Raw genomic sequence first — 22,379 nt, forward strand, 5'->3', positions numbered from 1 at the left:
AACAGATCGCTGGTAGAGTATGCATCCATCCCCCACTCAAGAGAAGAAGAGAGATGCGGGAAGACAGAAGGAAGAAAGGCTTGTCTTAACTGCCATGTTCTAGAGGCAGTCCTGAGGGACCTCAGGGAGTCTGTCTGGGCCTGTGTGGACACTACTGGAACTGACGTCTTCTGTTGTACTTGCTCTAGGAGAGGTGATTTAGTCTCAGACACTCTTTCTCGTACAAAAACAAAAAAATCTTTCTTTTCCCATCTATCATTCACAGTCCGTCTCAGACCTATATGTCGGATTAGCTCTAGCCTGTAATAGAAATATAGAGCTAATCTGACATATAGACCTGCGATGGACTGTGAAGGATAGATGGGGAAACGATTTTTTTTACTCACGTACATGAGTTTTAGAGAGTATGTCTCAGAGGCTAAACCATCTCTCCTAGAGCAAGTACAACCGAAAACTTAGGCAGTGGATGAGGCATGTAAGCGCACAGAAAGAGATGGTTCCTTCCTTTAGCACTAAGTACAGCAGAGAGAATCAGGAGGTCACAAATTGAATTAGACCGGAAGAAAGTGCCAGGCCTGGACCTGCAGGAAACAGCACTCCAGAGATACACAATTACTGCTTGTTTGATTTAATGTGTGTGTGGCAAGAAGTGTGTGTCATGTGTATCCATACTTATTTATGTGTTCTATTATAGTGTTATGTCATATACGTCATATCATAGGTCATCCATGTGACATCCTTTAAAGTAAAAAAATAAGTTTTGCAAACAAATGTCAGAGAAAACTAAAATCTATTGATTTAAAAAAAAATGCATGTTATTGATCCATTCATTTGTTCATATGTTTATTTTGGCCTGGTATTATATAATCAAAATGTCATATTTCATATTCATGCACAGTGAAATTGACTATTGGCATATTCCTGACTTCTCCAAACATTTTGCCTGCTTAAACTCCACCTCTTTCTTAGCGTCGACAGCAAACTCACATTCAGATCTACCTCCATCCAAACCACCGATTGACAGAATTAGGCCAGCACCCTACTTTTGTTGTGCAATATTCAGTTACACTCAAATGTGTACCATTCACATTTTAATCGGTCCCCAATGGTACATTTCCACGGTACTTTAGTGATGTTTACCTCAATAATTTTAAAGAAACTTTAAGTCATTTATAGAAGTGTTAATGACATTATGTCAGAGCTGCCTTGGTTGCTGTCTGTGATGTTTGTATACTGTAATATTAGCCCACTAAAATATTAGGCTATACTTGCTACTTATATATATATATATATATCTTTTAATCTAGATTAATCTATTAAAATTGGATTAAAATGGTTCATCTGAATTCTGCCGAAGGCATTTGCTACCCAAATAATAGGTTCATTTTCGTGGAGCAGTAGTTTAAAAGTCCAATCCGAATGAAAATGCTCCATATAAACACCTCAATCGGAATAAAAATGCCCAAACCGAATAACATTTTAATCTGTTTGAGAGGGGTTGGATAAACATTTTCATGAACCGATCAAAAGGAAAATGTCAACATGTAAACTACCCGATTACTTTTGAGTGTGCGTTGATTTGTCGTTATATACAGTGCACGCCTTCACTACTGAAGAGTGCGTGTCGCCAGCCGCTCACAGCTGTTGACAAGACAGGAAAGTAAATTTTCCTGAGGGGTAAACTTTTTATTTCGTAACTAGTTATGAAGATAATGTTGGAATAATGACACAGAAAGAGGCTGCCTACACTCTCTCATCTTGACAGCGTTTGTCCAAGGCACTTTTTACTTCAGCTGCGCCTGACAGAAGATTTTTTTTTTTTCTGAGATGATTATTACACTTATAATAAATAAATAGCTTTTATAAAACCGTTTTTATAAAAAGTCATGGTGGCCGTTGGGAGTAGCTATGGCAACTGTGAACTCATTCCAGCTGTTGGAGAGGAAAAACTGTCACAACATGTCACAAAATGATTCCGACTGAAAGTCAGCGGTCTATGGTCAGCACACGTAAACCCCAGATTGGTTTATATAACGTCTCATGTAAACAGTCCACTGAATCTTTCAATCGGAATGACAAAAAAGCGTGCATTTAGGCGGTACTTGAGACTGGAAGAACAACAGTAAACTAATTCTGCACTGCAAAAGGTGCAAACAACCTTAGTTTTGTCAAGGTTTCCATTGGGAAGCTTCTTAAAAATACATTTTCCCTTAAGCAAACCCAGCGGCTTCATAACAGCATCCATGTTAGCACATCACGTTTGATGTGGTAATTTCACAGTAGGCAAACAAAGGTTCGAAAACTTGTTCTCACCCCCTACAGTGCAATCCGGCTAGGTATACATCCGCGCTAAAAATATCAATGTGAAAGTAATCATATTTTGCTTTGTATAGACCCAGCTCCCAACCCAACTTTTTTTTATCGCCCGATAAATTATCTCACGCTAAAAATTTTTTAAATTAAACAAACTTTTAAAAAGATTAAAATATGAAGGATAATTGTGATTATTACTTAAACAAGTTTTGATAATAATTTAGTATCATTACATTAGTGTTAGTAATATTGCATTAAACCCAACTTTTATTTTGTTGGGTTGCTGTTAAGGCCTTTGAGTGTGTTTATGATATGACGATAGTTTTTCTCAAATGAAATGGTAAAATGCTCATGAAGTGGCTCTCAGAGCGGCTCTGGAGATGAAGTTGCATGCATTCATGTCCTCATTTGAGACGGCAGGGATGGAAACATCCAGTCAGTGTTGGAAACATATAATAGCGACGCCCTGTGATAACTTAGAAATCAACAAACATATAATTTTCTTTAGTTTTTTATTTAAACCATAAGGAGGTCACTTGCATGTATTAAATTTAGTCAGTACATATTTTGTATAAAAATAATACAAAATAAAACATTACGTGTAAAGTTTGATGTGTTACCATGGAAATTAGAACACGTCATTTTATAATAACGGTTGCATCAAAAAACTCACGGCAGGCGTATTTAGAACATACGTGCAGAAGGTTTAACGTGAATCGGTACTCTGTAGTACCGACGTAATTCGATCTGTGCCCCTAAAAGTCTGTGCCTTCGGTACCCAACCCTAGTCACAATATGGTCTGGCAGTGCTTTCACTTAAAAAAAATAAAAATAAGCATAAAAATTGCACAAATGATCAAAAATGTAATAAATAGTGCTGGCCCAATAGGAGAAGTGGTCAACCTTTCTGAATCTCTCTCACACCGGCCTTGGGCCCTGGGCCATCAATTATTGTTGAGGCCTGAATTTTTGGCAGTAACCTGGATTCAGTTCATTATAATGACTGTGCTGAGCCAACTGCTGAAATTCTCCCAAAAATCTATACGTGCTGTAGAAACGTGGGTGTCTGAAAAAAAAAAAAAAAAACTCAGCCTAACTTTTCAGCAAATGTAAGGTGAGTCGATTTACATGCAATTAAAGTCACTGTAAAATAAAGATGGGCAATTATTATTATTTTATTTTTTTATGGAATATTGCAGTATTTATTATAAATGATTCATCTGTGCACATCATTATTTTTCCCATACAATATTTAACCCTCAAAATAACTTTCCCTCCCTCTTGCAGGGACATCTCTTCTCTGATGTTGTGTTTACTGGCGCAAGAGTGGGACAACCTATCACTCAAAGGACATCACTTGACATGCCCTACTTCTTTTTTTTCCACCACTGAGATATACATTACAACAGGGAAGACAATTCTATGGCAGTTCTGTTTCATGCTGACCTCACTTTATCACTTTCTGTTTTTATAGTATCTCTGATCTATCTGGGTATTCAGTCTCTTTACATGCAGTTCCACACACAACTCTGTCTATTTTAACTCGTTTCCTCATTGTTATAACTTTATGCTCTCTTATGACCATTCATTTAAACAGAGAAAGACCACTCCCACATCCAACTTCATTTCTCTTCCATTTCATATCTGTCTTGTCTCTAAATGGGAATTCGCAACACATTGGTAAATATGCCCATGTGTGCACAGAGGTAGCAGTAATTGCTTGTGGTTTTACAAGTGTTCCAGGCAGGGGAAACAACGATCACACGAGTGCCGGGAGCGCATCTCTGGCCCGCGCGGAGGCAGTAGAATAGGATCGTGATCCTTGGCTTTGTCCTCTGGCTTTCCGCTGAGCCTCTGTGCCGTGTCAAAAAGGCCCCAGGGCTGAGGACGATAAGCCAACTCCAGGGACACGGAGTGGCATATGAGCCTCAGAGCCAAAGAAGCCTCATCCGCCAGCCCTCCTTTCGCCATCTGCCCTTCCTGGAAAGGTTAAAGAGGACTCAAGCAGGAAGCATTGATTTCAACGATTTGGTCTAGTTGGAAAGGATTAAGGAGATTCCTGCTGGTCGGGCAGTGGCAGGGCTAAATGAAAGGTCTGGTTACTGTGTGTTTATGGCCATGTGTTTGGTTTTCTGTGCCTAGATGCCGGTGAACGAACCCTGCCGCTAGATTATTCTCCACCTGAGGAGAGTAAACACTCACACTTGCCAGTTTCTTTCTCTACTTCGGGTTCAGTGTGTGTGAGAGTGCGCGTGGGTGGGCGTGTTGGTGTAGGGGTAGGTGAGGTTAAGAAATATTTCCATAACAGTAATGATGCTTGGATGTGCCTGTGCAGTGGAGAGGATATTTCTCATGTGGATTGTGCATGAGTTGCTCATGTTTAAAGGATCAAAAGCATGACGTTCTTCAGCGGAACATACAATAACAACGCTATCTCACGACCAATTCATACGTGTTTTACGAGTTAGCTAATTCGTGCGATTTTATACAACCTCACTGGTACGAATTTGTACGTTTAGTCTAAACCCCAGTGATGGGGAGGTTTAGGGGCGGGGTTTGAGGTAGGTAATTTGTACGAATTCATACAAATTTGTCAACGCTGCAAAAAAAGTATGAATTTGTACGAATGAGGTCGTACAAATTTGTTCGAATTAGCCACCTCGTAAAATTTGCATGAATTGCCGTGATATCGGGTTGACAATAAGGACTCAATTACAATGAGCAGGGACTGAAATAACGATTCATCAATAATTTCCATGCTAAAATTCTTTCTAAATTGTGTTTTCCTTTTAAATGCCGGACTTAACTTAAAGGTACAATTATGTAACTTTCTCCCGCTAGATGTCGCTTATTCAAAACACAGGCGGAGCTTGATGACGCCTTGATTTCACAGAGCTTATGGGATGGGGGGTTATCATATTAGATATATTTGAGTGTGTTGAAAGTTATGTTATAATACTACTCTGTGTTGAGCTTTATAACAATAATTCATTTTCCATCGATGAATGTATCCAAAAACAAGTTTGGGATAAGTACACAAGTCAACAAAATGTACTCAAATTAATATAAAATTATAAGTATAATAATATAATAAGTTAATCAAAAAAACGTACATGTTGTGCTTTTAAAACACACACATATGCATAAATTATATAATCTAAATGGCCTTATAAAAGCATTTTTTTTAATGTAATTGTATATTGATTTAATTTGTATTCTAAAAAAATATGGACATTTATCTACAGCTGGCTAAAGAGAGGTCGTAATCTGTATAAAAGCTATTTATTGTGTTTGAACTAGTTTTGAAAGTGACACACTTGGCATTGCTCGAGGATCTTGCTGTGCATGATTTCCATCAAGAGTGCATCTTCAGAGAGCATCATATGTTTGCTGAGAGTGAAAAAGGCTGTAAAGGAAAGATTGTGAGTAAAGCCCTTATATTGAGATGGTTTGGGCGGGTTTTATGCAAATGACTAACCTTGAGGACACACTCACTCATTTAGAGCACTCCAGATCCATTAACATTAGAACCAGGTTACAAACTAATATATGTGCATGCTTGTTTTGTGAATTAGGTGACATTTTTTATTGAGAAGTTCTCCTCCATATAAATATGATTATTCCAAGCAGGTATGAGTGACACTAATTGTGTGATATTTTTGGATGTTCAAATATATTTTTTCTATCCCAGTTTAATATAAAGTGTCAACTGTACACTGTAAAAAAACACTTTTAAAAGATTAAAACTGCCACGGTGAAAATGTTGGTTAAGAGTATGTTTCCTTACAATATACATTGGGAGAAAAAAATCCAACAGACCTTAATGCAATTTTACAGTAAATGTAGGTTGGAATATTAACATTATATCATTAGCTGAGTTCCTGTGGTGTTCCTGTGACTAGGCATCATCAAAGGATCATTGAAGTTCATCAGGGTTTAGTACTTGGACCTCTTCTCTTCTCTACATACACTACATCACTGGGACCCATCATAAAGGAACTTCAATGATCTTCTTCCATTGCTATGCTGATGACACACAGCTATTCCTTTCATTTCAACCAGATGACCCCACAGCAGTTGCACAGATCTCAAACTGTCTGGTGGACATCTTGGCATGGTTGAAAGAACATCACCTGCAGCTCAACCTGCCAAAGGCTGAGCTTCTCATCTTCCCTGCCAATCCGACTCTACTACAGTTTTCACCATCCAGCTACGTTCATCATCAATTACCCCATTAAGGTCAGTCAGAAGTCTTGGAGTAATCTTTGAGGACCAACTGACCTTCAAAGACCACATTAACCCTAACCTAACCCATGCAGATTTGCACTACACAACATCAGGAAGATCAGGCCTTTCCTAACTGAGCATGCAACAAAATTTCTCATCCAGCCATGAATACTGCAGTGGTCTTCTGGCTGGACTTCCATCGTGTGCATTCAAACCTCAACAATTATTCAGAACAAGACTTGTCTTCAAACAAGGCCAAAAGTGCCAACGTCACACCTCTTTTTTATCTCTCTGCACTTGCTAACACTCGCTGCTTGCATCAAGTTCAAGGCATTGATGCTTGCTTGCAGATCTACCACAGGGTCAGGGTCCTACTTCCACTTGCTCTTACCAGAAGCCTACGAATGATAAATGAGCGATTGTTCGTGGCATCATCACAGCAAGGAACAACATTTTTTTCAACAACAACATTTTTTTTGAAAAAAAGTAAAATAAACATTTTTGCTGGCGGGGATTTCCCCGCCTCCAACCAGAATCCAGAATATAACAGCTGAAAACCTATCTCTTCCATGAGTACTAAAGGGTGTCGCACCAAAGGACAACAGAAATGAACACTTTTATAGTGTTTCCAAAAAAGTTCTTACCATGTGCACGTAGGGCTGGGCGATATGGCCCTAAAAATTATCATGATATAATTTTCCATTTCACTCGATATTGATAAATATCATGATAAATCACGATAAATGTAAAATCTTTATTTCTTTAAAGTTTAAAGGTATATTTTTGCTCCTGAGTGAAAGAGGTAGAAAACAGACAGTTAACTGTGGTTTTAAACTATCGTTTATTGTCAAAACATGACAAACACTTCCCAAACAGGTGAACAATTTATTAAAACTGAGGTAGATTTATTTATTAAAATCTTAACTGTGGCCAGCATTTTTTTTTACTGTACAATAAAATCATTATATATACTTAATTGTGTAAGTAGTAAAACACTAAAAATGCAAACGGGCAAAAAAAAGTGTTTTAAGTTAAGACACATTTTGAGTCCTCCATTTCTTGCCTCACAGTGGATTGGTCCACCATGCAACTCTCTCACATACACACGCGCACACACACACACACACACACACACACACACACACACACACACACACACACACACACACACACACACACTCCACCGACAGTTGCCTGAACGGGAGAGGAGGGAGAGAGCAAAGTTCAGTAGTTGCGGAATTCCAGTAAGGGAATGTACATTTTATTCATTTTAAACGTCAAATTAAATTATTTCTCTTTTGATACATGCTATGCTGAGTCATTAATACATCCCCAAAGACAAACAATTATGATAGCGATGTAGTCCAATGTTTTAGTGATTATAGTTTGGTAACGTTAGCTTGCAAGTCACCCACTACTACTAACAAGGTGATAAGCCTGTGCATGAATGTAGTTGATGTAGATTTACCGCTGTGTTGGGCTCAATGTTATATGGAAGAACATCGAAGAAGCACAATAATTTAATCATTAAATTCCATGTGGAGAACCTATGATAAATCTCACTCCAATCCAGATTGGTGTTGCCTCATGACATAGTATGTGACGGCACACACGGAAGCTTCAAAGGGACGCCGGCACGTAGTACACACCCCTCTTCGGAATGAAGCAAATTGTTGAATAAATTGTTGCTTGCTACCATATTTTTTTTCCACAGTAATCTTCAGTTTTATATTTTTACCATAAATTTCACAGACTGAAGTAAACAGGTTGCCCTAAAATAGGGGTGGGCAAATCCAGTCCTGGAGGGCCACTGTCCTGCAGAGTTTAGCTCCAACCCTGATCAAACTTCAGGATTACTAGAAGGCTACTGCCTGTAGCCTTTAATCCTGAAGACATTGATTAGCTGGTTCAGGTGTGTTTGATTAGAGTTGGAACTAAACTCTGCAGTGGCCCTCCAGGACTGGAATTGCCCCCCTGTCCTAAAAGGTGCAATCACTGTGGCACTATCCAGACATTACTATGTTTTATGTATCTTGACCAGCCTGACCTAGCAAAATTGGCCAATGGCGTGAATTTGGCTATTCACTATTTAAATGTGGTAGGTGAGGGGAGGGCGTTCAGGAAATCAGCTTGAAAACAATAATAATTTCCCCATTCCATTAGGTGCTGGTAGATCTACATGGCACTTCAACTTAAGATCTCTTTATGACTAAATGATGGATCTCCACAAGGTGTAAACCCACCCTCTGTATGTTAATCACCACTGATATTCAGTGCCAAAAGTGCCTGTTCCCGGATGCGTACATGGGGCAGCACGGTGGAAATCGCTGTCTTTCCGTCTCATTAATTTCCCTTGCAAACAGAGATCCGGCAGGTCCATGCCTCTTTAGCCCCATACATATTTAATGCCCTAGGGAAGAGGATGCGGAGGGCCGGATTCTGCTCCCTCTGCAGTCGCCATGGCTTAGGCAGTGAATAAAGCGCCCTTACAAAGTCACACTGTCGCGCTGTCAAGAGGGCAGCTTCTCGCCAAAATGTCATTATCTTCCCACTTGTGTGCAACAATGCGCAGGCCACGAAGGTGAGGAGGAGAGCAAACACACATGGAGAGGGAGAAGAAGTGGAAAAGACGCTTTGAAAAAAAAGGGAAAAAGAGACAAAGAGAGATATGATTGTTTTCCCCCGAAATATAATTTCAGTTCAAGGAGCGCAGGGGTCATTAAACTGACATTCCACAATTCAAACACAAAGTGCAGTGCTTGTGCAAAGGTGTTACGTCACGGACACGAGGAAACAGGAAATTGGTGCGAGGACTCAAGTGCAGTGAGAAAATTATAATTTATTATAAAATAAAACATAAACTCAACACAAAAACCCACGAGGGGGAAAAACACATAATCAGAACTGTAACATAACTCAAAAACATACCAACAGAGAAATCACGGGGAACCGGAAGACGCAGACATAACATACACAAGGATCCAACACAGACTGACAAACACAAGGAGATTATAAAGGGAACAAACAAGGCAGATAATGAGGGAGAACAGGTGGGGCAAATTAACCAATAATCAGATAACAAGGGGGAGGGAACTGACAGGGACACGAGCACATGCTCAACATAACAAAACCCACAAGTGCACACAAGACAGGACAGGCATGTGACATTACCCCCTCCTTAAGGAGCGGCTACCAGACGCTCCACTAGGGACGGGAGGGACAGGCCCGGGCGGGACGGGAGGGACAGACCAGGGAGGGACGGGAGGGACAGACCAGGGAGGGACGGGAGGGACAGACCAGGGAGGGACGGGAGGGACAGACCAGGGAGGGACGGGAGGGACAGACCAAGGAGGGACGGGAGGGACAGACCAGGGGGGCACGGGAGGGACAGACCAAGGAGGGACGGGAGGGACAGACCAGGGGGGCACGGGAGGGACAGACCAGGGGGGCACGGGAGGGACAGACAAAGAAGGTACAGACAAGGGAGGGGTAAACAAGGGAGGAACGAGGAAAACAAAAAGTTCAGGAGGCCATGGTGGCCCACAAAGTTCGAATGGCCAGGGCGGCCCACCGAGTTCGGGAGGCCCACCAAGTTCAAGCGGCCGGGGCGGCCCATAGAGTTCAGGCAGCCAGGGCAGTGCGGGTAGCGCAGGGCGCCAGGGAGGCGCGGTGAGAGCAGGGCGCCAGAGAGGCGCGGTGAGTGCAGGGGGCGCCAGGGAGGCGCGGTGAGTGCAGGGGGCGCCAGGGAGGCGCGGTGAGAGCAGGACGCCTCAGCGGCGCACGGAGAGCAGGACGCCTCAGCGGCGCACGGAGAGCAGGACGCCTCAGCGGCGCACGGAGAGCAGGACGCCTCAGCGGCGCACGGAGAGCAGGACGCCTCAGCGGCGCACGGAGAGCAGGACGCCTCAGCGGCGCACGGAGAGCAGGACGCCTCAGCGGCGCACGGAGAGCAGGACGCCTCAGCGGCGCACGGAGAGCAGGACGCCTCAGCGGCGCACGGAGAGCAGGACGCCTCAGCGGCGCACGGAGAGCAGGACGCCTCAGCGGCGCACGGAGAGCAGGACGCCTCAGCGGCGCACGGAGAGCAGGACGCCTCAGCGGCGCACGGAGAGCAGGACGCCTCAGCGGCGCACGGAGAGCAGGACGCCTCAGCGGCGCACGGAGAGCAGGACGCCTCAGCGGCGCACGGAGAGCAGGACGCCTCAGCGGCGCACGGAGAGCAGGGCGCCTCAGCGGCGCACGGAGAGCAGGGCGCCTCAGCGGCGCAGGGAGAGCAGGGCGCCTCAGCGGCGCAGGCAGGGCGTTGGGGAAACTTCTCCAGTCCAGCAGTATCCACCGGCACTGGGACCACCGGAATACGATCTGCTGGCATTGGGACCACCGGAACATGATCTGCCAGAACTGGGACCACCGGAACACGATCCACCGGCACAGGGACCACCGGAACACGATCCGCCGGAACTGAGACCACCGGCACACGATCCACCGGAACTGGGACCACCGGAACTGCCTCCGGGGCTTCGGATAAAGCCCTGTGCTCCTTCCACGCATGCAGGACTGCCACCACAAAGCATCCCATCACAGCCCTCCAGGCCGTTTCCGGACTCGGGACCACCGGAACGGAGTCCACCGGCACAGGGACCACCGGAACACGATCCACCGGCACAGGGACCACCGGAACACGATCCACCGGCACAGGGACCACCGGAGCACGATCCACCAGCACAGGGACCACCGGAACACGATCCGCCGGCACTGGGACCACCGGAATAAGATCCGCCGGCACTGGGACCACTGGAACATGATCCGCCGGCACTGGGACCACCGGAATAAGATCCGCCGGCACTGGGACCACTGGAACATGATCCGCCGGCACTGGGACCACCGGAATAATATCCGCCAGCATTGGGACCACCGGAACACGATCCGCCGGCACTGGGACCACCGGCACAGGGACCACCGGCACAGGGACCACTGAAACTTGGACCACCGGAAAAGGCACGGAGGGAGACTTCCTTCTCCTCCTCCGTTTCAGGACCACTGGAACACGATCCGCCGGTACTGGGACCACCGGAATACGATCCGCCGGAATCGGGACCACCGGAACACGATCCGCCGGTACTGGGACCATGGAAGGACTGGGGCCCAGGCGGCTGATGAATTCCCAGAATCCCAGACTCCCCATACTATCCATTACCTCCGGAGAGAGGGGCATGTCGAGGCAGAGATTAAAAGCTTCCTTCCACTCTGCCTCATTGAGTCTAAAATGGTCCACCTCCCTGAGGAACCTGCCTGCGAACTGTTGCACATCCGTCCCCTGTTGACGGATGTACCGGGAGTTCAGGTAACGCATTACCCGCAGGTTCTTCTCCCACTCCATAGGAGGATACCGGGAGAAAAAACAAAAACAAAAACGAAAACAACAAAAAAAAACAAGTCCTGCTGAGTCCTCAAGTGGTTGGATCCTTCTGTTACGTCACGGACACGAGGAAACAGGAAATTGGTGCGAGGACTCAAGTGCAGTGAGAAAATTATAATTTATTATAAAATAAAACATAAACTCAACACAAAAACCCACGAGGGGGAAAAACACATAATCAGAACTGTAACATAACTCAAAAACATACCAACAGAGAAATCACGGGGAACCGGAAGACGCAGACATAACATACACAAGGATCCAACACAGACTGACAAACACAAGGAGATTATAAAGGGAACAAACAAGGCAGATAATGAGGGAGAACAGGTGGGGCAAATTAACCAATAATCAGATAACAAGGGGGAGGGAACTGACAGGGACACGAGCACATGCTCAACATAACAAAACCCACAAGTGCACACAAGACAGGACAGGCATGTGACAAAAGGTCACGCGAACATAAGAATAGATTTGCAATTCAGATTGTGTTAAAAGGCTGCCAATTCCCCAGAATCAGATTTTTATATCATTAGGACGACTTGATTCTTCCAACAATTTTTACAGTCTGCATTTTTGCCGCTGATTAGCTGATGAAAAGGAGGACAAAAGGAGAGCTGTGATTCACACACAGCTTACAATGCAAACACACAGACGCACAAAACAACAAGGTATCAATTCCAGTCATTTTCTGTAGACTAAGTATTTAGTATGTTGATTACAAATGTCTCCTTATGAAACACTGAAAGGATTTTCAGTGCATTGTTGTTAAATATAAGGGTTTTTATGTATGCAGATCACGGAAAATATTCTCTTCCGAGCAAAAATTAACTGTCAGATTGAAAATGCAAATTTCTAAGGACTATAAATTCTCAACATGATCAAAACTTTGCTGAGTACACAAAACCTGTTGTACTCAATGTTCTACATGCCTTCTGATTTTTTTAGCAAGCACAAGGCCGTTTTTTATGATTCTAAAATTCTAAAACCCCCTTATTTCTTTACACTGTAAACTGAACAAGTGCCAGTGAGGTATTTCGAACTGATTCTACAACATTGAATTGTGTTGTGTAACCTAATTCAATCAGGTTTATGTGACATAAAATAAGGGAATGCTGTTTTAACTTAACTGAGTTACATTGACCCACAATCTCCAATAAAGCTCAGGAGAGACACATTCGACATGTACACTACACTGTAAAAAATAATTTAGAAAAAAAGTTACCTTAAAATTGTATATTGGTTGCCTTAAAATTTTGAGTTCATTGAAATTAAAATTTTGAGTTAATACAATGAACATTTTTTGAGATTCGACAGCCTTTATTAAAATATTATTAAAAGATTTTGTAAGCATTTTGGGTAATTATGTGTTATTTCTGATGACGCAGTGAAACATGCCAAATTGTGCTTTTTTCATGATTTATCACATTTTTTATGTGGTTCAGATACAAAAATATTTTGAGTTTCTATTTATTAAACTAATTTCCTTCATTGTATCAACTCAAATTTTTAATTTCAATTAACTCAAAATTTTAAGGCAACCAGGTTACTTACTTTTTTAAGTTAAACCAACAAAAACCACCACAATTTTTTTACAGTGTATGACTGCACCAGACCTCTAAAGGGCAGTATAGTCAAAACTCATGTCCGCTACAGGACATCTGCTTTGAAGTTGAAGTTAAAAGTTTTCTTAATTCATGTGTTAAAACTACAGGAATATTTTTATGTTGACAACTAACTGGGCTGCTTTTTTTCTAAAGCATTGTGAGCTAAGCTGATCGTTTAAACCATTGGTGGCAATGGCTCTACGATTTACTTGGCTTATGGTGCTTTTGTGAAACGCTGCCCAGTTAGTTGTCAACAAAAAAATGATTCAGTGGATTTTGTGGTTACCATTGTGCTGAAGAGCGCTTGTGCTTATGCTGTTGGCACTCAATGTGATTATCTTATTCTTTGTCTTACTCAAAGCATAAGATAATAATTCAATAAGAAAATATTAAAGAAAATAGAGTAAATTGAGTTGACATAAACCAATTAAATTGTGTTAAACCAACAAGATTTATTTTGAATGAACTAAATTAAATTGTGTGTAAAAGTTAATTAAATTACATTAAGTACTAAGGTAAGAATAATGAATGCATTTTTTGTGTTTTTATATCAAGGTGGAAATTACATTCTTCATATAAAACAAAAAATATCACATCAAAGTCATTAAGTGATTTTACATTACTGTGCAAATCAGGTGACAGTTAACTGACAGTTATGCTTTTAATAAAACCTTTTTTTTTTCTTTTTTTTTTTGAATTAAGTTATAAACAGTATTATAATCTTACATCATTTATTTCCTTTCTACTAAACCAGTTAATGCAGATGTGATTACATGATGTACATTTTCTTAGTTGAACTGTCTAAACATGTTGTTCAGTGTACATATTTTATACTTATATTGTTAGTAATATTTTTGGACTGAAGCAACTTATTTGATTATCCATATATCATTTTGTTAAATGTGAGTATAAAATATGATACATCAGGATCCTTTTGTATCTCCATATCCTCATACATCAAAATCTATTCTATTATATCTATACTATTATATCTATACTATATTAGTCATAAAAGTCTGATGTATCAAATGTGATACTCAAAAAATAACACACATATTCAAATATTCAAACTTTTTGCTTTAGGTTGTCTAAAGATTTACTAAACTGTTTCATTTTAAAGGGATAGTTCACTTTAAAATGAAAATTCTGTCACCCTTTACTCATCCTCAAGTTGTTTCAAACCTGTATGAATTTCTTTCTTCAGCTGAACACAAGGGAAGATATTTTGAAGAATGTCAGTAACCAAACAGTTACCTGGAGCCATTGACTTCCATAGTATTTTTTTTTTTTTTTCCTACTATGGAAGTCAATGGCTCCAGGTAACTGTTTGGTTACTGAAATTCTTCATAATATCTTCCCTTGTGTTCAGCTGGAGAAAGAAATTCATACAGGTTTGAAACAACTTGAGGGTTAGTAAATGATGACAGAATTTTCATTTTAAAGTGAACTATCCCTTTAAAAGAGGATTTATGTGAGGCTTTAGAGAGTTAAAAAATTCAAGTCTCTGCTGACCTGAGACAGACCCTCTGACAAAAAATCTGCTCATGTTCAAAGGAGGACACCTGGGCTCCTTCACATCCACTAGCAGCTGTCAATCAACATCAGTCAATGTGAATCCTTTAACCGACACAAAGCCTGGCAAGAACAAGCATGTCTTCACTAAGCGTTCTTGTGAAATAGTGGTCTTGTTTAGCCAGACGTTTGACTAACAGCTTAAGATCCGGTACACATTGCAGCATATTCTGGCCAAGAACCACCCACTTACACAGGAAGAGACTTTATGATTGACATGTAACGTGACCAATCACAATTTGTTTTGTTTATACCTCCTGTATAAGAGTATAACAGTGTTATTAAACTACTATAATTGATGGTTGCACAGAAAACACTATAACAAATTATGGTAAAGGTGTATAGGCTCTTATCAGAATGTATGTCCATTTATTAGATTAATAAATACAAATTATTTCATGACTATAAGGACAACTATGTATAATATATTGGGTATTTCTGCTCTTTTTGCAAGTTAACTGAAAAAAAAAAAAACATATGGATATTGCTCAAAGCTAGCCAATCAGATTAGAGCTTTGTAGATTTGTGTGCAGATGCATCACATGGTCAGTGAACGGACTGTGGGCGGCCCACGCAGCCTCAGGCTGAAACTAGGGTAGAGGTAACGAAACACAAATTTCTCTCCTCGTTTTCTTGTACTTTCTTTAACTCCCTCTCAAGCATGCATGCACACACATTTAGACAGATGGAGGATTATGAATCTATTTCCTACAGATAGTTGCTGTTCTGCCTTAGGTTCTTTACAGCCTTGGATTTTGGAATGGGATATAGAAGAGTAATTTTGGGTAGTGTCTAAACAATCTATGGATTAATATGGATTATGCATTGGATTTGTCTGCCATCTGATGTAGTGTAAATCATTGGTGAGATGCAGTTTGAGCATATTAATGCTTCAGTTTTAATTCTAAACTCATTAAATCTTGAATATCTAATAATGAAGGCATCGTAAAATAATGTATTGTATTGATTTTAAGTATTTATTAACTATTAATTCATATTTCGTTTTCTTTTGGAACTTGGGAGGATTCCGTTTGAGCAGATGCTTTTTATCATCATCATCATCATCACTATCATCATTCTGTTTTTCCCAGTACGTTCAGCAACTCTCAATTATCCTCTCAAATCTATAATTTTCAACATCTTCAAAATTAATATTTTGGATCGCTGACAGCTTCTTCACCAGATCCACCATAAAGTGACAGTAACACTAATATCAGATTGCGTTCAGTTCTTGCTCTGTGGTAAATCGCTGAGCAATTTCAAGCTTTGCTGATGAGACTTCCTATTCTTTTGGTTTCTACCTGCGGTAACTATGAGTGAAACATTACTTCATCATTGTGTATCCGACATTGCCACCTTGAGGAATGAGGAATACTAAATATTAAATAATAGTATTGATCTGCCTTCCTCACTGAACTTCCTTAAACTGGACTATGACACTCTTTTCACCTGGATCTGCTGTACAACGGCATAACACCTGATGTACTCGTTACATCATAAAAAGAGTGGCATCTACGCTAAAGTTAGTCTCTCTGTATATCCCGAGGTTTACTACAGTCGGCCGGATCCAGGCCGTGTCCGGATCGGATGGTGGACCTGTGCCCAGACATGATCCGCTCCTCCTGGAGTGTCTGCTGAGTCTGTGTCAATTGGCATCTCCTCTGAATTTGCCTCACCGACACGTCATCCTTAATAAACCTGTCTCCGGCGTGACGACTCTGATCTTTCAAATATTCATATTCAATAATTGTTAACGACACGTCATCTTAAATATACCCATCTCCGGCACGATGATCCCGATACTTCAAATATTCATATATTTGTGTAAACATCACATATTTTTGTGACGCGTCATCCTCAATAAACCCGTCTCTTGAGTGATACCCCAAATTTACGAATATTCCAATCTAATATGATTTTTGACCTGTAAGGAAGCCAGAATAATAATCTTACATTTGTTGTTAAAAGGCCAGAGGAGAACTGGAACCCAGACTGAGTCTGGTTTCTCCCAAGCCAAAGGTTTATTTTCTACATCACGCCCTGATGGAGTTTTGGTTCCTTGCCACTGTCTCCTTTGGCTTGGCTTGCTCAGTTGGGGACACTCAAATTTCAACAAAATTTTTCAACTAAATATCCAAATAAAATGAATTACTAAATTAACTGTATCAACTATATCACTGATCTGCCCACATTGTCACTATATGATAAATTAAAATAAGCTGATAACATCACCGTTTTCTCCAGAATGACTGTACAGCCGAATCAAATTTTGTAGCAATATTTTTTTCTGTTTAACACTGTGAAGCTGCTTTGAAACCATCATCATTGTAAAAGCGCTATATAAATAAAGTTGAATTGACTTATTTACTTACTACTCCTAATTTACTGATTATTAATAGTTAGTAGGTTGTTGTCGTGGTTAAGTTTAGGTATAGGGTAGGATTAGGGGATGTGAATATGGTTGTGCAGAATAAAGCATTAATTACGTTAATTACTAATAAACAGCTAATATACTAGTAATGTGCAAAATAATAAGCAACTAATTAATAATGAGAATTGGTTCCCAAACTAAAATGTTACCAAAATTAATTAGTAAACAGATATCATTTTATAATTTAATTTATATTAATATAGCATTCCAGGCAAGCTAATATTCCTCAATACATTAACAACTCAAAGGGAAAACACATATGGATCATCATCATCATCATCATCATCATCATCATCATCATCATCATCACCATTACTATTATTTAATGACAATGCTATGCTGTGTCAAGGAAGGCTGGCACTTAAAACATTTACTTTGAGAATTATATTTTAATTTGTAATACAGTTAAACCAACAAAGACTGTTCTTTTGTATAGTTCATATAGTCAATCCCATGTGCACTAAAATACCCTTTTACTCTTTTTGCTTAAAGATAAATTATTTAAATTAAAGGTGCACTATGTAGGATTTGTGCAGTAAAATATCCCAAAACCACCAAACCAGTGTTATATATTTTGTTCAGTTGAGTTCTTGCAATATCCCAAATGTTTCCAACTATTTGTAAATTGTGAGAAAATTGCTATTTTCACCAAGGACCCGGGACGTTTGAGGGAGTCGCCTGTCAAATCCGTCATATCTGTGTTACCCTCGGTTTCCGTTGGCAGAAGCGCTTTACTTTTAGCAGTGTGAACAATGTCACAGCAGCCGCTGAGCGAACGCACAGAGTAATGCCATAACATCATTTTAAACACACTTAAATGTATCTAATATGATAAACAGAGCTGCGTTACCTCATACTCATGACCGGAAAAGCGTAAATGGCGCCGGCGACTGTGTCCCGTCATAATAAAAGTCCCACTGCTTGTGAGCCGTGTTGTGTAACAATCGCTCCAGCGGCCTTGCTCAGCTCCCTCAACACTCGCTCCTGCTCTGCTTCATACTACAGTAACGTTAATAACCGCATCCATGAACATGATTTCTACCCGAGTCCTATCCCGATTCTTTTCGATCGGCTGTGAGGTGAAAACCACATCCCAAGATTCTGAGCTCAAACTTGGCATCATCAAGCTACACCTTTGTTTTGAATAGGCGCCCTCTAGCAGGCGAAAAAATTACAAAGTGTAGCTTTAAGTAATCAACTACTTTAACATCCTAAACACAGCAACATGTTATATATTAATTTCAGTAACATTTCTGTAATGTTCAGCCATGAAAAGCATGTTTAAAAATGTTATAAAGCATCGCAGTACCTAGAAGTAAATGCAGCTTTAATGAAATATTTTAGACTGTTACTAGGGAGAAATGGGTGTTAAACAAGAACTGTTGTTGTTCTGCATTTCCAGGTGTGATTGTGTGTTTTATTCATTACTATGAGCTTGTTTCAGAACCATGGACAGGGACCAAGTCATTCTTGCCTGTAAACCTCGGTAAAACTATAAGCACATAAATAATTAATGTATAAGACAAAGAATAGAGAGAGTAAGAAAAAAAAACAGAATGAGATATGCAACAATCCGCTGCACACTCACTGAAACAGTGTGTAATGTACTTTACAAAGTGTCCTGCGGGCATTAGCAGGCTATTTTACCTTCGTTTTCTCATTCCACAGCACAGGAAATATGAACTCAGAAACCTTGACATAGCTAATCGTTTGACATGCTTCATATGTCCTTCTTTGCATTGGCGGTCGCTCTATTAAGAGTCCTTTTTCATGCATGTGCGACAGCAGTGTTATTCAATGCCATGGCTAAAGGGGAAGAGGAAAAACACCTGAACAATGACTAGAACAGAATAGCCTTCCGGGGATTACACAGAAAAATAACTGCTGCGCTATTAACGTTATTGAAATTCCATAAAGCACTGCACCATCTCCCTCTCTAATACACGCAATCTTTGTACTGTTCTATCTCTTTCCAGATTGCAGGACACCTACAACCATAAATCTCAGACTGTTTCAAATGAGAGGACATGCCCTCAGCTTCGTTCTAACATACTGGGGTAATTACCAACTATGAGAGCAACCCCTGTGGACAAAAGCCTCTTAAACAAACCCAAAACTGTTTTCAGCTTTAAGGTGGTCTCCTTTTTGCCAGGCATGCTGATAGTGCCCAAAACCAACCTAGAAAACAGAAAGGATGGAAGACTAGTCTAACCAGTTTGACTATGTTTCTTATTAGCCAAGCTATTTTTTTCAAGTTAGCAGAGTAGCCTTGACGCTCATTAAACCATTACATGTACCATGATAACATTGCAAAAAACAAAAACACACACACAAAAAAAAAAGGTTTTCTCAAAATGAACCACTGCATTATGCATTAGTGCACCATGTTTCTCTTTGAAATACAATTTGCATGCTATCCAAAGGTATATAAATATGGTGTATATATAGGAATATGTCACTACATGAAAAGTACTATGGCATAACCATCTAATAATGTACAGAGGTATTCCCACATTTGCCTGTTTCAACTAGTTCTGTCACGTGGGCACACTCACACTAACTGGATTTTTTCTTCTTCAATAATAATAAAAACATTTATTACATACAATTATCAGATTACAACTGACATTTAATATATATATATATATATATATATATATATATATATATATATATATATATATATATATATATATATATATATATATATATATATATATGAGGTAGATGACACGCAACCTTTCCTAACCAGTAGCATTCAGTGGCTATATTTTCTGAGTAGCTTGCCCAGCACTTAGCCTATTGCAGGCTATGCGCTTTAGTGAATTTGCATAATTTTGATACAACTAAGGGAGGAATAACCTGCACACACCACACAATAAAACATATCGTTGAACCTGTGCTTTCAAGGTGCCAAAATAATCCACCTCCAGTTAATCCACAAGTGCGCGCGCACACAGTGTACTCGCGCGCGTTCTCGCGCGCAGATGACAAAACAGCGGACCCTACACATGCAGTGCTCTTTCATACGCGTAACGTGAAATAATTGTGATAACACACAGTATACACACGAGCTTTTGTCACAAGTAGAGTCGACAGACAAACCAACACCAAAGAGAAAGGCAGCGTACGCCTACCGTGCACTCTTCCATGCATGTCCGCACCGAATATACATCCGTTTCATATTTCTGAACCAAAAGCTCAAACTCTTGGTATTTCTCCTGAGCTCGTCGGTCGTAGCGTTGGTAAGCCTGAACGCACTGGCTGCATCCCGACGCATCAGCCATGTCCAGGCTACAGGTCAAATTGTCTGGACTCGTAAACCCGTAAAACAAATCCAAAAGCGAGTAGGAGTTACAAAAAGAAAGATAGAAATCGCTCAGGTTCCACTCGGAGAGGCCCGAGCACACGGCTTCCGCCTCGGCGAAAGTCAAGCAGTTTTTGGAGAGGCTGTCAGGATGACAAGTTTCAAGTCTCCACAGAGGTTTGGTAGAATTGCCTATAAAAATAAGACTCTGCTCACTCTGATGGCTGGATGAAAGTATATGGTTCGTGTGCTCCATCCGTTTGTCTCGCGTCCTCGTCAGTTTCGCCTCGGCGCAGAACCACAGATGATCAGAGAGCAAAACGGTGATAAACAAAAGAGAGGCTAAGGACAGTCGCCATCTCTGGGCCCTTTCCGAATCGGTGAATAATGGCTTTTGGTCCTCTCGGGGTGCGAAGCAGATTTTTAAGCCGTCATCTTGCTGCCGACACGTCCAAGCACCCCTGGTCATATTTCAGGAAAGAGCAGCACTGGCCGACTCCACCGCGACGGCTCCTCTGCCACAAAATGCATTGATTTGTAATGTTTTCCTCCCGTTAAACAGCGCTCCCGGCAGCTGTATCCGACTCTCTGGGCTAGATAAAGCCGCGCGCGGTCATATCTCCGTTATTCCGCATGGCTCCCCGGAGAAAAATCGCTTTCTGTGTGACAACATGCTTCCTCTGTTCCCGAAGCTCCTGCCTGTGTCCCCGTATCTCCTCAAGGGAAGGAAAGACGCTGAACGAGCTGCTCTTTCCCTATCTGGGCGGATTGCCTTCGATCTTCTCTGCTGTTCATCATCACCATCATCATCATCTTGGGTCCTGTGTTAAGTTGCCGCCATGTTCGTCTTGAAACACTTTTTGGGGAGCTGGGTCATTTGCGTCATCTCCATCCTGGCGCAGTAACACAGATCTATAGACTACAGGCGATGGATACACGCGCGCGCGCGCCCGCTCTCTCACACACACACGCACGCACACACACACACACTCACCTCCCTCACTCACCTCACACGCACAGGACGTGTCAATATGAGAGATCACTCATAATACAAGCACATTTATCCAGTACATGTTTAGATTTTAAAGCGGGGCACCCCCTTGTCATTCCCCGTGTCCACGTTCACGGTCCATTCATCTTCAGCTACCAGTCAAACGTTCCAGTCAAAGGCAACCCGTTCATTACAAGCACCGAGGAAAATAAACGACGCAGCGTGGACGTTTAAAGACGCGGTGCTAAATAACATCGTTTTCGCGATGCGTAATGTCCTTAAATGCGCAAAGACGGGAGGAAAGGATGTCACAACATGTTGCGTGAAGGGGAATCAGCGGATGACAGAGATGAAACGACATTTGTATGTCTCGTTCATCCCGTTCGGGCTGAAGTTTATTAGTATGCAGCGTGTAACTGTGTAAGGAGCCGGGCACAGGAGAGACATCTGGGCGTCAAAGCAGCACGTTGGAAAGCGTGCGCGGAAACGTGAGGCGAGTGTGTGTGAGAGCG

General features: G+C 41.3%; 1 protein-coding gene across 1 annotated transcript in view; it reads right to left on the bottom strand.

The window, feature by feature from the left end:
* Nucleotides 1-22,205, bottom strand: part of LOC137075161 (NALCN channel auxiliary factor 1) — a 212,345-nt gene extending 190,140 nt beyond the window's left edge. The window contains exon 1 of the mRNA XM_067443437.1: nt 20,707-22,205. Within this exon, the coding sequence (XP_067299538.1) occupies nt 20,707-21,345 (639 nt within the window). The 5' untranslated portion in view covers nt 21,346-22,205. The remainder of the gene's footprint in view (nt 1-20,706) is intronic.
* Nucleotides 22,206-22,379: the final 174 nt, after the last annotated feature.

The sequence above is a fragment of the Pseudorasbora parva genome, chromosome 5 (genome assembly GCF_024679245.1).
Source record: "Pseudorasbora parva isolate DD20220531a chromosome 5, ASM2467924v1, whole genome shotgun sequence".
NCBI classification, from domain to species: Eukaryota; Metazoa; Chordata; class Actinopteri; order Cypriniformes; family Gobionidae; genus Pseudorasbora; species Pseudorasbora parva.